General features: G+C 36.9%; 1 protein-coding gene across 5 annotated transcripts in view; it reads left to right on the top strand.

The window, feature by feature from the left end:
* Positions 1–17,276, top strand: part of PRKDC (protein kinase, DNA-activated, catalytic subunit) — an 88,313-nt gene that overhangs the window by 51,712 nt on the left and 19,325 nt on the right. For all 5 annotated transcript variants that reach the window (XM_026064400.1, XM_026064401.1, XM_026064399.1 and 2 more), the window contains 14 exons: positions 581–791; positions 1,376–1,556; positions 1,928–2,143; positions 3,312–3,424; positions 5,408–5,539; positions 6,731–6,910; positions 10,393–10,601; positions 11,092–11,230; positions 11,849–12,037; positions 12,573–12,797; positions 13,414–13,522; positions 14,040–14,151; positions 15,742–15,931; positions 17,081–17,255. In XM_026064400.1, coding sequence (XP_025920185.1) covers positions 581–791; positions 1,376–1,556; positions 1,928–2,143; positions 3,312–3,424; positions 5,408–5,539; positions 6,731–6,910; positions 10,393–10,601; positions 11,092–11,230; positions 11,849–12,037; positions 12,573–12,797; positions 13,414–13,522; positions 14,040–14,151; positions 15,742–15,931; positions 17,081–17,255 — 2,381 coding nt within the window. The remainder of the gene's footprint in view (positions 1–580; positions 792–1,375; positions 1,557–1,927; positions 2,144–3,311; positions 3,425–5,407; positions 5,540–6,730; positions 6,911–10,392; positions 10,602–11,091; positions 11,231–11,848; positions 12,038–12,572; positions 12,798–13,413; positions 13,523–14,039; positions 14,152–15,741; positions 15,932–17,080; positions 17,256–17,276) is intronic.

Genomic DNA, 17,276 nt, shown 5'->3' with positions numbered 1-17,276 from the left:
ACATTATTTCCTTTTAATTCAATAAGGCACGTTGTTAATTTATAAAATTGTGTTCCAGTATGCTACGCACAATTTAAACTGAAATAGTTGAATATTTAAAATCATTACTAGCTTTTGGACAAACCTTTAAGCCAGGGAGAAGTTGTTTCAGTCTGTTAGACCTAATTCTGGGTTAATGTTTTAGAGTTCTCAAACAATAAGAAGGTCTTTGATATAAGCAGTCCAAAAGACATAGATTCAGTGTTGGAGGATGTTGGATTTTTTTTTTTTTTTTGGTGAAGCAGAAGTTAGAAGTTAGTTCTGTGTTTGTCTACTGATAGCACTTCTTGAAAAGATAACAATGCAAATCATTTTTTCAGAGTAAATCTTTTTAATGTCAGCCAAATGGCATAGACAGTGGGATATGAGTGTGGAATTTGATGTAATTCAGTGGAAGGTTCATGGCATGAAAGGGTTAGTTGTGAGGGCATTGTAATTATTTTTTTTTAACAGGCTTTTTTGATAAGTGTCATGCACATCTACAGTATTGCATTTCCTGTTTGCAGATRACCCAGAATAACTTTATTCCTTATCTTTACAGATTAATTGTTAGGAATTTTTGGAGTGACGAGACGAGGTTACCTGCAAATATTCTTGATCGCATGCTGGCATTGTTAAATTCTTTATACTCTACCAAGATAGAAACTCAGTACTTGAGTCTAATCACAAATTTTATGCTTGAAATGACCAGCAAGAGCCCAGATTATTCCAGAAAAATATTTGAGCATCCACTTTCTGAATGCAAATTTCAGGTGAATTGTAATGTTTTGTTCTTTGTGCAACCATGTGATGATTTCCAATCTTTGATGTAGCTGTGACTTTAATAAGAATGGCATAGTGGAGACGATTATTTGAAGTGCATCTTCTATTCTGTAGTTAACAGCTAAGACAGTCATGGGTTATACATGGTATCGTAAGTTTGATTTATTTTTTTTAGGTGGGGGGGGGATAATTTTGCTTTCCTTCCAAAAAAAGAAAGATTGAGTTAAAATAATTATATAAAATAGGTATAGGTGATGTGTAGAGTACTGAAATGCTTAAAAGAGAGGGGAGTGGAGAGAGGCATCGTAAGCTGGAAAAAACTGTGAAGAAACAGGAATCTTGGTACAAGAGCTATAAATTAGTAGCACTCATGTCAGCTGACCAGTACAAATTAATGAGCTATTTTACTGAGCTATGCAGACCTTTTATGTGCTCTTTTATGTTCAAGTTCTGCATCTTTACCTAGGATGGTGTTTTAAATTCTGTACTTTCATTTCAGCTATCCTACCTCAAGTAAGGCAGGCAGAAAGCCTCACTTCATATTGTTCTTATTAAAATCTTTTTGTGTTTGTAGGACTTTGTAATTGATTCCAGCTGGCGTTATCGAAGTACTGTGCTCACGCCAATGTTTGTGGAGACTCAGAGTACCAACAGGAGTTTATCACAGGAAAGATCTCCTTCCACTTCTGGGTCAGTAGGTGGTCGAGTGAGGGCTACCCAACAGCAATATGAATTTACACCTACACAGAATATCAGTAAGTCCAGACCAGTATCCTCTGGAATTTTCTTGTCTGCTATAGGAATAATTGCATTGTCTTCATTCCTGCTGCATATTTATTTTTAATGTAAAAGTGTAAATGCATTTAATAGTTTGTTTTCAAGGGTTATTTTGGGTAAACAGCAAAAGAAATGTACAGTCACATTTTTATTGGTCTGATTTGCATTTTATCGCCAACCTCATTAGGAAGAAGTTTGCTTCTTACCTAAAGGCTTGAAATCTGCTCAGCTTGTAAACAGTGGGAATTATGTCTTTTGGGAGGAAAATGACCTGTTTTATAGGTGGTTTCACCTGGACTATGTACTGATGTGTTGCAGCATTTTTTTTTCTTTTTAACTTTTTTTACAGGTGGTAGAAGTTCTTTTAATTGGCTAACTGGAAACAGCATTGACACATTGGCAGAATATATAGTTCCTTCATTCTCTGAATCCTTGTCTTCATCCATGCTYTTAGTTAGCAAGCGGAGTGAAAAATTTAAACAAGCAGCCTTTAAACCAGTGGGGCCAGATTTTGGGAAAAAAAGRTTGGGTTTGCCTGGAGATGAGGTGGACAGCAAAACTAAAGGTCTGTAGACTTTATCATGGAATGTCAATATAATTATTATATTTTGTTAGGCCATTTTTGTCACTTATTCACCTGGGCATCCATTGCCCTTGAGACATTCTAATTGAAATTCAACTTAAGAGATTTTGCTTCCAGGAGTATGTGATGATACTTTTTAAATAAGTATGTCAAAATATTAAGATTGTACTAGGAATTGCAAGATTGTATGTTGCTAGATTAAAACACTGACTGGGTAAGAAACCTGCCAGTGAGATATTTGCATTCCTCCCTCTCCCTAAGATGACCAGAGCATGAATATCAGACAATTCTGTCCCCTGTGTTTTAAATTTAACTGCTTATCTCTTTAAAGAAACTGAACAAGTTGTTAACATTTTTTCCAAATCATTTCAGCTATGCTGACACATTCTGCAACAGATTGCAATCTGGCAGTAGAATTACCTGCTCTTATCTGAAACTGTTCCTTCATCCACTCACTCTATAGCTGAAAAACATTAGCACTGTTCTGGGATGGCTCAGACTCATTCTGCCAGCAAAATATCAGTTATAGTGGTACATTTTTGTTTTGTCACTTTCTTTACCCAGGAAATGGACCGCAATGAACAGTCCATAAAAAGGCCTTTCTCCATGACTATCCTGAGCAAGAGTTGATCCAGGGATGGCTCTGTAATAGTAACTTTAAAAATATAACAACATATTGGTATTATTGTTATCTCCCAATCTCTCAAGATATTTAGCTCCTTCTTTTTGTAGGTAGCTATATGCTTTACGGAATATGGTGCCAGTGTCATCCCTGCCTTGGGCATCTTAAAATAAATTTGTCACATGGGGCAAATTTGTTAATGAATTTTAGTGCCTTTCTCAGTACAATAGTTTACCCCTATACCTCATCTATGTGCTTCAAGTTTTGATATAATTGCTTGCCTCTTTTCCTAAGAATAACTTACAGTATTGTTTTAATTCAGCATCACATTGAAAGGCTTTGYATTGAGTTGTTGAATATGAACCTTAGGAGACTAGTTGGTAAGCCAGCAAATTCAAAGATGATGCTCTTTATTATACTGTGCGCTTGCCTTGAATCTGAAGTTTGTCTGAGAAAGGAAAAGCTGTGGACCTGAATGTGTGTTCACCAGAACTAAAGCTGTAAGACTTTAATCCTTTTTATGCCTAGGTATAGATGAACGGGCAGAAATTCTAAGACTGCGGAGGCGTTTCTTGAAGGACCAAGAGAAACTCAGTCTGATTTATGCTAGAAAAGGTGTGGCTGAACAGAAACGAGAAGAGGTTTGTCAATCAAAGCAAGTTTAAAATCTTAAATACTGATGCCATCTACGGTCTTGTACTTCATCTCTAGAAGTAACTTTGTGAAGAAAGTGTATGTGTAGGATATTGGTTGCTAATATAAGAGCTTAAAAAGGTGCTCTTTGAATTTGAAAATCATGCTATTTATGTGCACAAGCCAGAAAAGACCTGGATGGTAACACTTCTAGTCTTTCACTTAGCGTATATGACTATATGTGATGGAATCCATAGTAGTGATGGGAGATGTTCACAGTGAAGCTCTTTACAATTGTCACCCTGGAAATGAGAAGCCTTGAAGCTAGAGTACTCTGCAGATATAAATGTTGGAGAACATTATCCATTATCTGAAGGTAAACTCAAAACTATGAGGCAACAGCTGATAGAGTAACCTGAACTGTTGCATACTCTTAACCTGAAGGAAGGTCAGTATTAGTCATTTGCTGAGTGTTATCAAAGACCAGAAACTTAGTACTATATGGATTTTTTGGTTGTGTTAAGTATTTACAATTAGTTTAAATGGGTTTTAAACTCTGTAGTAGTTTTTCAAAGGTTCATGTTGCTAAAAATAATATGCATTATTGTCCAAAACTGATAGCGGTTAGACAAGAGCAAAGAAACCCAGGATTGGGAGGTACCAGTTTATGGCACTTTTATAATTCTGTTGCAGATGCAGGAATCTATATAAACAGAACTTACATCCGAAAGAACCACAAGAATATCTATTTTGCCTACTTATGTTTACTTGCAAGCTAAAGCTATCCTTTTCCCCTAACCCCACAAGAGAGAGACCTTTTAACAGATGTCAGCCTTTCCTCTATGACAGTCCAAAAACTAAAAAAAAGAAAAAAAATCACTATGATGTTCCACAATAAAAGACCAGAGGAGACCATGAGTGCTGCCAGGACCCCTTAAACTTCTGAGTGGTCAGAGATTTGTTGCATGTAAACAGACATGTAACTCAGTGGCTTATGCTAATATTATGCCTGGGATAATAGGAGAAAGTAGGTCCTTGCCACAAAAGTATTTGGAAATACCAAAAGCTTTAGCAAAGCCCTAGTGACTCCCAGGATATTGCTCCTGGAATTTTTTTGAAAATCATCCATTTGAAGTTGTGTAGAAGAAAAAAGGGCTCAAATAGCAGAATGAAGGGTTTAAGGAAGAAAAAAAAATCTTTAAGCTCTCTCCTGTTTCCCTCTTCCATTATACCAATGTATACATTCACCAGTGTCTCCTGTTTTTAGTGCTAATGGCAACAGTGAAAAAAAAGCCCAGCTTGTAAACTTGCTGCTGATTTCCTTACAGCTTATCAGTGCTATGAAAAGGAAAAAAGCAGAGGAAGCAACAGGTTTTGTTGAGATGTGACAGTAGCTCTTGTTCAGCTTAAATGCATTTCTTTAAACCTCAGCAAAAGACAGGGCAGCTGTTTAACAACATTTTACAGCAGTTTTATTCCAGATTGGTTTAAGTTTTACTAGGTATCAGTTCTACTGGATTCATCCTTCTTCCTTCCCTTCCTCATCCACTGTGTGAAATAAAACATTAGCTTTAGTAACTTCATTTTACTTTGCAGTTGGGACAGGCTGAAAGCTGTAACGTAATTGACTACTGTGGCTCAGCTAGCAGGCAGTAACTTTTTAAACCATAGTCGTTCACTAGCTTTCAGTCATAACCCCATTCTCTTTAAAAATAACTAAAGTGCTGCCTGTGTGGAAACAGGAACTACAAGGCATTAATATTGAAAGTTAATTGCTGAAGTAACTCCATGAAGGAGGCTTAAGAGTTTTTAATTGACCAGGATCATTTTGGGGTTAGCCATATTACAGCTTTATACTAACTGTATTGGTTTAATAAGCGTGGCAGAAGTTTTTTAAAACACTTCAAAAATGCTCTTGCTTATTTTGTCTTATCTAGATAGAAGTCTTTCTAATTAATGTAATGTTTTTTAACATAAGCAATGTATTTCAGGAAATGAAATCTGAGCTAAAGATGAAGCATGATGCCCAGGTTATTTTGTACAGAAGTTACCGAGTAGGGGACCTTCCTGACATCCAGATTGAATACAGCAGTCTGATCGCCCCTCTGCAGGGCCTTGCTCAGGTCTGTGTGTTTTTCAGAGGTCATTTGTGAAGTTGTATGTTCTTGTAAAGAAAATGGTGCATAGTTGAGCAGCTGCTTTCAAAATTGAYCTGTTGTTTTGTAGTCACCACCATGAGATGCTTTTAAAGAGTCTGTTTTGAGGGAGAGTGTTCCTCCTACTCCCAGGCTGGTGCAGTGATGAGAGAAGATGCCTTGTAGCTGACTTCACCTGAGCAATTGAGTTTAATGCTGGGGACTTAAGACACCAGCTATTGTCCATTGCTTCTGGGTTCCCCTGCTCAAGAAACAAAGATGGTCTTTACAGACATCATTGGATAGGACACCTCACTTTATAGCAACAGAACAGCCATTTTTTTTCTTTTATAATGATTAAAGTGGAATTTTAAAAGTACAGGCGAAGGCACCATGGCTAAGACTGGACTCAGACTAGTCAGTGAAGTTGATCGAGTGTTCCTTTTCCAACGTGGATACAGTAGAAACGGTGAGCTGGAATGGTCGGATTTTACAGTGTTTGGAAAGTCACAGTGTTCCTGATTACCTTTGTCTTTAATTTCTTTTGATGATCCCTTATCTCTATTTAAAGGGAGGAAGTAGCACAATCGTTAGCGTTCTGAATAACATTAGATCAGACTCCTGTTCCACCACAGACTGGGATAAATAGGATTATGGTATATTTGCAAATGTATTTCTGGGTTGAAGAAATGCCTTTGAATCTCAAGTGGCACCCTCTGTCTGTACATATCTCTCTGTGTTAGCTCCCTCAGTGTTAGGTCTGGGTTTCCCCACACATTGATGTCTTCCATTTTTTCTTGAAATCCTCTTCACTGGCAGTGGTGTCCATAAGAGGATACTGGGTATCTGGTCGCCACAGTGAGGATTGTGAATATATGAAAATTGCAAATTCCATCCTCTCCCTCAGTACTCTGACCTGAAACCAGTAACATTGTCTTGGTGTTTCTTTATGTAGAAGAATTAAGRTAGGATTTGAATTTATAGTACAGTAACTCTGAAAGAAGTCCCTGCGTGGATATGGTTTATGTCTGAGCAATTGTTCATTCCACTCCCAAAGAGCATCCACATATGAGGTGGTTCATATCTCTTAATTTTATGTATTAGTTTATCATGTCACAGCAGTATTTTGTAGCCTTATTGCTTTTGTTTGTTTGTTTGTTTTGCTTCTGCTTTTTGCAGAAAGATCCAACATTTGCCAAGCAGCTTTTCAGCAGTTTGTTTACTGGAATTTTACATGAAGTAGAAAAATCTAAAACTCCTTCTGAGAAAAAAATCATCATCCAGAAGCTGCTGAAGGACTTCAATCATTTCCTGAGTATGAGCCTGTCTTATTTCCCACCATTCATTGCATGCATCCAGGTAAATCTGCTATATGAGAGGAAAGTAGCTGAACCATAATGTCTTTGTCTGAATGTGTGATAAATCCAACGGTGGTGAAGGTTAAATGCAGTTACTGGGATTTAGGCAGAAATGGAAGGATAATTTTTGACAAAGTGGGTATTTCAAGTGAATCTTTTAAAAGTGAACAAAGCAATTCATACCTCTGAGCTGATGTCTCAGGGTTTCTGCAATTTCTAATCTGTAGAGTTTGAGTTGCCTTTTAATGTTTTTAATTGCATCAGTAACAAGAAGAGACTTGAATTTAAATGAAAGCCAAGAGAACAATTGAAATGGTTACGTGGGTGTTGCGGTGCTTATCTTTCCTGTTTCTGGGAAGTGCTGCAAGGAGGAATACTTTGATGTCTTGAGGGTATCAGTAGCTGTCAGACTGTTTGTTTTTAGCATCTCTTACTTATTTTTTCAGCAGCCTTTTCAAATTATTCCCCTGCAGTAGTTGCCTGGGGATTTTCAGTCATGAGCTCCCATCAAAGAGTGAGTGGGAGCACTACAACCATATCCACTGGAAAGGAACCACCAGCCTTTCTCCTTTGCTTCTGTGTATAATGCTATGAGACTCTGCTGACCTGCAATAGCTTGTGAACTTTGTCTTTTATCCCAGTTATCAGAAAGATTAAAAAACTTGTCTAAGCCCCTGCCATGTGCTCATTCTCATTGTATTTAATGTTTCTTGTCATCTGTGTTGATCTTAATGTTGTCTCATTTGTAGCTCTCAAAATAATCTGTTTTTCAGTGCCAGATAAGCTAGTTTCGTCTTGCTATTACAGAGGTTTAAATGCTCTGTGACAGTAGATGTCATTCGTAATACAAGAGAAATGTCTGGTTTGAGCTAGCTTTTTAAACAGTGACACAATTTGCTTCTTAGCACTTGTATTTACACATCTGAAAAAATGTAGTATCTTGTTTACTTTCTTCTCTGCAGCTGCATAAAAGGTCAAATGCTATGGGGATTTTTCTGGGCTGTCTTGGTATTTTTCTAGCCAGCATCTCACAATAACTATCTGTTAATATTCCCTCTTGATGCTTCATTTCTGTTTGTTCGTTCTCAGGCTTTGTATTATATTATTATTTGTGTTGAGCTATGCTATTAGACCCTATTAGTAACACTGTTATGTTAGGCTACTTTTTATGAATAAACATAAAATGGAGACTCAAAAATTAGAGAGAAGTTAAAATTAGTCAAAAATATGGACTTGTTAAGTGCGCTAAGAGCCTCTCATTGCCATTGAATAATAAAAGAAACAGGATCACAAAGGCAAGCCTCAGCTGCACACTCTGCCTGTCTGAGCATCCTGCATAACTGCAAGAGGAAGTCTTTTCCCCAACAGGGATTAGAGTTCATACTGATCAGGAGAAAGAGAACACGCACACAGTGCTGAGGCCGTCACTTCTGTTCACAGAGGCCATCCTGATGGCTTGGAGATTAAGAAGTACAGCTTCTGCTTCCTGTATACCAATAGTTTAATAAGTATTGGCTTGTTTCAGAAAGGCTTCCTACTTCACTGCCATTTCCTTCTGGTTGTATCACTTTTTAGTCTTCTACAGGCTCAAGTCTCATCAGGAGAATAACTGGGTGATAAAAACAGCCATTACAATCTACAACGATAATCTTAAAATTGACTATGAGGCTCTGGGGTTGGTTTTCATGACAGAAGAAAAAATGGCTGAAGTACAAAGAAAGAACCTGATAAACTCATGACAAAAGTTTACATAGACTCCATAGAGATATCTGGCCTCCGAAGAACATCAAATTGCATATAAATATTTTAGATATCAGGTTGGCTTGGATGCCATTCCTCCTTATCTTTGAACCTGTGATGCAAGTAAAGACAGAACACATTGGCTGTATATGGAGAAAGGAACATTCTCTCTGCTTTCAGAAGATAAGTGATCAGGTTAATAGTCACCAAAAGTCACTAAATACAAAGATATTACTTTTGATGTGGAATGATGTCTGTAAATTGGAAGGATCTGGGAGAGTATTCTCTGGACATATTTACTCAGTTCTTACAGTTTTTCATAGGCCTCCCTGATAAAGGGCTAGATGGACTTTTGGTCTGACCTCAGCACAGCTATTCTTAGGTTTTTAGACTGTGGAACTAGCATGGCAAACTTGGCATAACCCCTAAGAGATGGCAGCAGGGGAACATAGCRCCTTTACACAGGAGTTTCTAGAGCACACGTAGTTGAAAATTGCCTGAATAGCAGATGAGGCATGTACACAGGCCTCATTTGGATGCATGTCTGTAACTCAGGAAGCTACAGAAGCTGTTCTTGTTTTTTCATTGGATGCAAATAAAACTGGCATGGGAGTCTCAGCTAGACAAAATGTATAATGGGTCTGCTTAAGTCAAATTCATAATCTGCATTTTTCAGGGTGGTTGCCATTATCACCCAAGCACAGCTTAGTTGTTCTCACAAACATAGTCTCCTGTTACAGTTTCCGAGAAGTTAATTTTCATGTAGTATTCTTGGACATTCTGTGTTGCAAGAATCAAACAACTGTTGCCCTAAAAATCAGTGCTGTTTCTTGTAATGAATGTATATTACTTCTTTTCCAGGTTGTAGGATTTTTCTTCTTGTTTGGTTAAAGTATTATTGCAGCTTTCCCTTAGGTTCTTAGGCTAAACAACCCTGGGGTTAATGGACTTGCCTGCTACTTTCTTGATATATTTACAAGTATTTGGGGTAATGATTTAAGGATTAAAATAAACTTTAGGTAACCAAGAATATTTATCCCTGAAAAGGGGGTTATTTTGCAGTGGATTGATGTTTAATAGGATAAAGATCTTCTAGAAATATTGTCATGTCTTTAAATCAGACAGGACTTGATGAGCACAAACAAATGAGTCCTATGGGAATCTGTGGTATGCTAAAACTAGATAAGTATGTAGACAGAAAGCCTCTAGCTCTGAGAAAACATCACAGTTAATCATGCCTTTGGCTTAAAACGGGAATGCACCACTCAATAGGTTAAGTAAAATGCAGCTGTTGTGTAGCGGGCACCACACCACCAAAAAAGAAAAAAGGAGGAGAGATTCAGACTGTGAATGTGTTCACTTGCTTTTACCCCACTACTAGTGTGTTTCTACTTAGAAAGAGTTGTCTAGGAGGTAGATCAGGAGTAGCAGGTTGAAATATATGCAGGGTTCCTCCATTAATTTCTAATTACTTTTAATTTCCTTGCTTCCAAGGTAACCTCAGTCTTTAGCAGCCCTGGAAACAGATGAAGTAGAGSTGTTATTCTGTACTGTTCTTTGTCGTAAGAGCAGCAGCACAGAAAAAAAGCATTCCATTTTTTCCAGAGTTAGGTATTTCTGGAGATTTAACTGCTTATTTCCAAAGCTTGCACTGTAAGAAAAGGATACAAAATAGGTGGTCTGTAAAATGCAATTATCAGTATAGTTTTAGACCAAATAGGCACCTGTTGTTTTGTTTTACAGGAAATGAGTTATCAGCACAGAGAGCTACTAGAACTTGATTCAGCTAACGTGAGCACGAGCTGCCTTGCAAGTTTACAACAGCCAGTAGGTATCCTTCTTCTGGAGCACGCTCTGATTTCTCTGTCCCCTGCAGAGGAACCCCCATCCAAGCGGATGCGTGGCAGGGCAGAGCTTCCTCCAGATGTAATCAGATGGATTGAACTTGCAAAGTAAGTTCTTGTTTGAGACAATTTACTTCTGTTCAGGTTTGCCTTGTGCAGAACTCTCCCTTTATAGCTTGTAGGATTTCTGTTTTATTTTTTCCCTTTTTCAGAATTAGATCTCCTTTTAATTTCTTCTCAGTTAATTACTATCTTTCAGTTACAGCAGTCAGACTTAACAGCTGTGCACCCTGACAATGCTGTCAGACTGATGAAAAGCTAAGGACAAGATGTTCTTCAACTGCAGGAGTTACCAGTATTTAGGTGTTCTACCACAAGACAAAGTTCACATGGATAAATATGTATTTATAATCTGATTTAAGAAATATCCTTTTTTTTTTCATATTACGGGCCAGTTGCAGAGCTTGGACTGCTGCTTATGCTATTGCTGTCATTACTGACTGTAATGACAGCAATGTATATTTTAAAATAGCTTATGATTGCATTGATGTACCTCTGTTCAACTAATTAAAAGTGTTTGCTTTTTTGATTTTACTAGGCTCTACCGATCTCTTGAAGATTACGATGTCCTTCGTGGCATTTTCAGTGGTAAGATTGGGACTAAGGAAATCACACAGAAAGCATTGTTGGCGGAAGCAAGGAGTGATTATGCTGAAGCAGCTAAACATTATGATGAGGTAAAATGACTCCCAAAAATCTTCCTTTTTTTCTTCTTTTTTCCTTATTTTTTTCCTCTCTCTCTCATAAATCCTTTCTTGTTGCTTAATACTAATAAGCCAAAATGAAAAATTCTGAGGAGCAGCATATAGCTTAAAATGTCCTTCTGTTTTTTTGATGGTTTGGTCTATAAAGGTAGGGGAACAGATGCAATGAGCATTCACAACAGAGATTAGTGCGTATGATACTTTTTCTTTTCACTGTTACAAAGCTTTGCATGTGTGATGACCTAGGCAGACAAGTAAAAGACTTTGGGCATGCTACTGTCCCTAGAGAGCAAACTGTACATGTTCATGGCAAGCATTTGAGTAATAGTGGGTACAAACAGAAGAAGGATCTCTTTAACCTTCTTTTAGAGCCTTGGCTCTTTAAAAATGCAGGTTTACTGAAGATGGCTATCTGAAATGAATTTGTATATAAATATCAACCAGCTTAAGTTTTCAGTATTTAATATTACTGTCACATTCTGGTAAGTGGGTAAATATTTTTGAGATAACAAATTATTCTTGAATAAGTTCTTGATGACTTAGAATTCAAACTAGCTGAGAATCTCCCCCCTCCTTAAATTCGTACTCTAGGCTCTCTCTAAAGAAGATTGGCAAGATGGGGAGCCAACAGAAGCGGAGAAGGACTTCTGGGAACTTGCATCTCTTGAATGCTATGATCACCTGACAGAGTGGAAGTCACTGGAGTATTGTGCTACTGTTAATATTGATAGTGGACAACCTCCAGACCTAAACAAAACTTGGGATGATCCATATTATCAGGTTTCTAGAAATCACTGTTTTGATACTACATTGTTTTCATCTGTACAGAGGTGTCCTACCATAATGTAGCTGTGGGTAGGAATCAATTGCATAATTTATAGTTAATAGCGATAGCAGTTAACTGTAGTTAAACATAGTTAATTGTACTGGTTTTCTCACGGAAATTAGCGGAGAGTCAAATAGATAAAATAAGTGAAGCAGTTACTCCTGCTATTTTTATGGATGCTTAAGTTGTACCTCAAGTCTATGGCTGGTCATATAGCACCAGTTTTAACTTCTTGTTCTCTTTGAAGTTTTTGTGTTGCTTTTATCTTTTTTATTCTTCATGCATTTTGAGAGCTGCCAAACCACTGATTTGAAACTAGTGGAATTTGCCAAGTATCTTATAATTTCTTGAGCCTATCAGAAAAGTTGGTTGTGATTTGTTGGCAAACTGGAGGGAAAACTCTTAAGAAATCACTGAAAAATWTCATTATATATATATTTGATCTGCCACAGAAAACAAAAAATTGATCATTTATATCTCCCCCTGTAGGAGACATACCTGCCATATATAATACGCAGTAAGTTGAAGTTACTGCTCAATGGGGAAAATGACCAGACTTTGCTGACTTTTATTGATGAGGCAATGAAGACAGAACAGAAGAAAGCCATTATAGAAATGCGTTACAGCCAAGAGCTTAGTCTCCTTTACATCCTGCAAGATGATTTTGACAGAGCCAAATATTACATAAGCAATGGATTGCAGATCTTCATGCAGGTAACAATCACTGTTGTCTCTGATATGATATTTTCTGTATAAACTCATGGAACAGTAAAACTGTTGCTGTTATTGCAGCTAGATTATACTCTCAAGATAAACCTTCTCCCAAATACAGTGAGATCTAGATGCCTTCCAATCATATGACAAAACTTCCATTGATTTCAATGATTGCAATGAAAAGAATTGAGTCAGCCAGTGAAGTTTTAATTTGTTTTATTCTGCTAATTTCACCTGTTAGAAATTTTTCACAGTAACTGTTAGCGCAGATTAATAGCAGTTTTATTTTGTTCATCCTTTTAAAAGTCTACTGCCCCCAGAACAAAATTGAAAAGAAAGTATTAAATTGAGAGAGTGTAAGCTCCAACCATTACCAAGTTTTCATTAACCTGTAGGACTATTCTATTTCCTAGGATAGGAGTTATAGCTAGATTATGCTTCCATACTTGGCTAAAGCAGAGTTGCTCTCAGATTGCAGGTTACTAAATTACCTGTGAAAGGTTGGACTGTAGAGTGTAATCATCACAGCATCAGATATATATAGTTTATAGAGCACTAAATAGAATCATGTTGTAAATTTTGTGTATGAAATCTCATTCTCTACCTTTCCTTTCAGAGCTATTCTAGTATTGATACTTTGTTACATCAAAGTCGAATGACCAAACTGCAGTCTGTACAAACTTTGACAGAAATACAAGATTTCATCAATTTTATGGCCAAAACAAGTAAAGATGTTTTTTCTCAAATATATTTTCCTTTCATTGCATTAAATAACGKTTTTCTCAACTTTGAATTTCTATTTCTATGCTTAGAGGACTGAACTTTTAAACTAAGGTTTTTGTTGGGGTCACTTTTGTTAGCAAATAGTGATTAGCAGAGACAAAAGATGGATATAGTGTATAATTTATAGCTTCTGTGGTAGGAATGAAATATAAATTTATGCACATAAACCTAATTATATATTAAATTTAGTTAACAGTTGTCCTATATTTCACCCAATTCCTGAATGGAAAGATGACGATTTTCAGTGATAATTGACACTGATCTCTTTATTGAAGCTACTGTGCTTCAGCAAAAAACAAAAGTAATGTGATCACCAATAACATATTTAATGCAAGTCCAGACATAGAAATAGGTTGTTTTATTGCAATTTTAGGGTTCAAATGTTAGTTTGGCTTGTTTTAGGGCTTTTTCACACTGGTTAGATTTAGACGCTTTTAAAATGTTCTTAATTGATTTTAGGTAACTTAGCTTCACGGGCCTCCCTTAGGAGACTTCTTAGAATCTGGACAAGCAGATATCCAGATGCTAAAATGGATCCTATGAACATCTGGGATGATATCATTACAAATCGGTAAAATGAGATTCTTTTGTTAGCTTTAGTTTTGTGTGCCTGTTAAGTTCAGAAAGATGCTTTTTGTAATAGTGCTTGTGTACAAATGTGGGTGTTCGATCCAGTATTTGACTTTTTAAAAACTTTTATAGCGGCTTACCTATTAGTATAATAGTTTGTTTTTCATATGACAAACTTGTGGGGGAGAAACAAAGGGAGATTGAAAAGTGAATAAACCATATTGTATGGAAACAAGACTTATTTTAAGCATTGTTTTGCATCAGTGACTACATATATTGTATAAAAATACTGGTGGTAAATCAAGCTGGTCCAGTTCTGCAGCTCTTGAGCACAACCACATATAATTGAGTAGATTAGTTGCATTTAGCTCTGTTTTGAATAAAAATGCATACCTACTTTGTAGGCAGTTAAAGTTCTAAGGTTAGGGAGTGTACAAAAGAGACCCAGCACTGTCACTATCAGTACTTCACATGCTTATACGAAGGTTAATGACGATTGCTGTAACTAGAGACTTCTGCAATGCAACTGTTGCTAGAAAGAACAAAGGTTCTCCAGAGACTCCTTTGGATTAGCTCTGAAGAAGTTAGAATGCTTTTTCAAATTTATCATTTTTCTGTTCTCTCTACGGTATTTATCTTGATCCCCATCCATTCCTCCAGTACAAACCTACATCCTTTCTCCTTTCCTGGAGACAACTTCTTTACAGCTCTGCTGATACCCGCTGTGCCCTGTAATTTATTTTATTATCTCTGGGTGTCAGGAGAGCATGGCAACAGAAGTACTTATTGCAGTTAAATATTAGGCAGAATACATAATATGGCTTACTCCTTTACAAGGTCTCAAAACTTTGATTTGTCAGTTGTCAGTGTCTTAAATGCTTTTTTGTGTCCTTAGAAAACCTTTATCTCAAATCAGGGTAACAGAGGATGTGGTGTTTGTTACTACTTTTATACAGAGTTAAGCCCCAGTACAGACTGCAGTGCTTTCCCCTGCTTTGAATAACAACCTACATAATGAAAGGTGCTTTTAGATTAGATAGGACTACTTGTCTATAAAATATTTAGCATTGCTTCATGGCAATTCTCTTTCAAAGGTCAAATATGCTCACTGGTCTTTTCTGCAATGCAATTTGTAAGAAATTGTAATTGTGGCCTTCTTACAAGTCTTGGGGTCATGTATATTTGAGTTTTAGGCTGGCAAAATGCAGTATGGAACTTACACTTTATAAATGAGATGGCTTTTTGTTCTCACTATTGTAAAGTTGGAGTGGAAGTCATGACCTGGTGAACTTAGAAGTTGTAGTTCTGACATAAAAAGAAGAAAGAAACAAAACACCCCCACCCCCATTATGGACATTTTCTGATATTTAATCTCACTGCTTCAGGATCCTGGGATGCTCTTGGGGTCATCCTATCCCTGGTTTTGACTGTCCAGACTCTTTGGGGATTATGTTTAGCCCTCACTAAAGGTGATCACTGTACCTTGCCATTGTGTTTTAGCTATGTTTACTGTCAGGAAGATCAATACTATATTCCCTTGCTTCTCCTGCCAAATACCAGACTGATTTGTACTCCTGTTGTCATTATGCAGGTGTTTCTTTCTTGACAAACTGCAGGAGAAATTTCCCAGTGATCAGGCCAATGATAGTATGGAGGTGGATGAAGAATATGGTACTGGTGACCAAATGGAAGTGGATCAACGGGATGAAGACATTTCCTCAATGATTAGAAGCTGCAAATTTAACATGAAAATGAAGATGATAGAAAGTGCCAGGAAACAGGTGACTGTGCTGTGTGATAGTTCCCAATTTTTTGAGAAAATCCAATAGCAATTTCAGCTGGAAAAGCCTCATAGGTCATCTCGGGCACCTTCTGCTAGTGCAGAACTCCTCATTTCTTGACCCTGCTGTCCAGGGTGTTTTGAATGCTGAAGAAAGTCCATTCCACAGAGAAAGAAAACAATAGCTAAAAGTTAATTAAAAACTTGATAATTTGTCATTACTGGAAGTGCGCCTGAAGGCCCTTTTGATCTGCAGATGGTTTCTGAAACTCTCTAAGGCAAAAAAATAAAGCATCTGAAATGCTACGGTCACTAATGGAAAGGAGGCTTGCAACCAAACATTGTGCTTTCTCATTTACAAACAATCTCTTCTGTATAAGAATGCAAATCAAATTCAGATTGAATCACTATCATTTACTTCAATCAGCAATAATGAAACATTTATTTTTTCTTTTTCCATTACAGTTTTCATTACAGTGCTATGATTAGATATTAAGGCTAACATTTGTATAAAGAAGTAAAGCTAAAAGTGACTTAAAATTTTGTTTTGGATCTGACTGATAAAATGACTGAAACATGGTCCTCTTCGATGATGGACCTTTGGTGTTTCAAGCTTAAACAAGACCAATAAGTCAAGGTCTCCCTGGTTTTCGAAGATCCTGCAAAGATTTGAAATCAGTGATAGAGTTCATTATTAAGACTAATAGCCAAATATAACATCAATGCTGTGTAGACTACAGACGCTTAAATGGCTGGGGCAAATTTAATGTTATTTATATGGACCTTGTTCATCAAAACACAAACACAATACACAGATGATTTGCCAAATGGTATTATAAACCAAGTCATGTTGCCCACATGTGTTTGTATTGCAAAACAGTTAGTGCCTGTTTAATCATACAAAAAGAATTATTTTAATTTCCTCAGTTTGTCAAACCTCTATTCTTTTTTCCTTTTCAAATGTCTCCATTAGCACAAATCTGTTTTTTAATATGAAACCCAAAAAGCAGTGGGCCTCTTTTCATCTAGCAGGTTCTCTTATTATACTTTTGTTACCTAAATCCTTCCATCCCTTAATTTAGTTGCAAAAAGATTTTATTTCCTCTTCAGATACGTTATCTGAAAATTCTGTCTTATTCTGTTAATACAGAACAGCTTTTCCGTCGCCAAGAAGCTTCTGAAATACCTACACAGAGAGGCCAAAACCAGAGAAGACTGGCTGGTGAGGTGGAATTACGCCTATTGCCGCTTTACCCACAGCTGCAGCCGGAATCAGAGTTGTCCTGAACAAGTGCTCTCCGTGTTAAAAACTATCTCCCTGCTTGGTAACAACCTTTATCTGTCCT

The sequence above is a fragment of the Apteryx rowi genome, unplaced genomic scaffold, assembly GCF_003343035.1.
Source record: "Apteryx rowi isolate R43461 unplaced genomic scaffold, aptRow1 scaffold_216, whole genome shotgun sequence".
Lineage (NCBI taxonomy): Eukaryota > Metazoa > Chordata > Aves > Apterygiformes > Apterygidae > Apteryx > Apteryx rowi.
The sequence above is the reverse complement of the archived record's forward strand: the minus strand, read 5'-3'. Positions and strand labels throughout refer to the sequence as shown.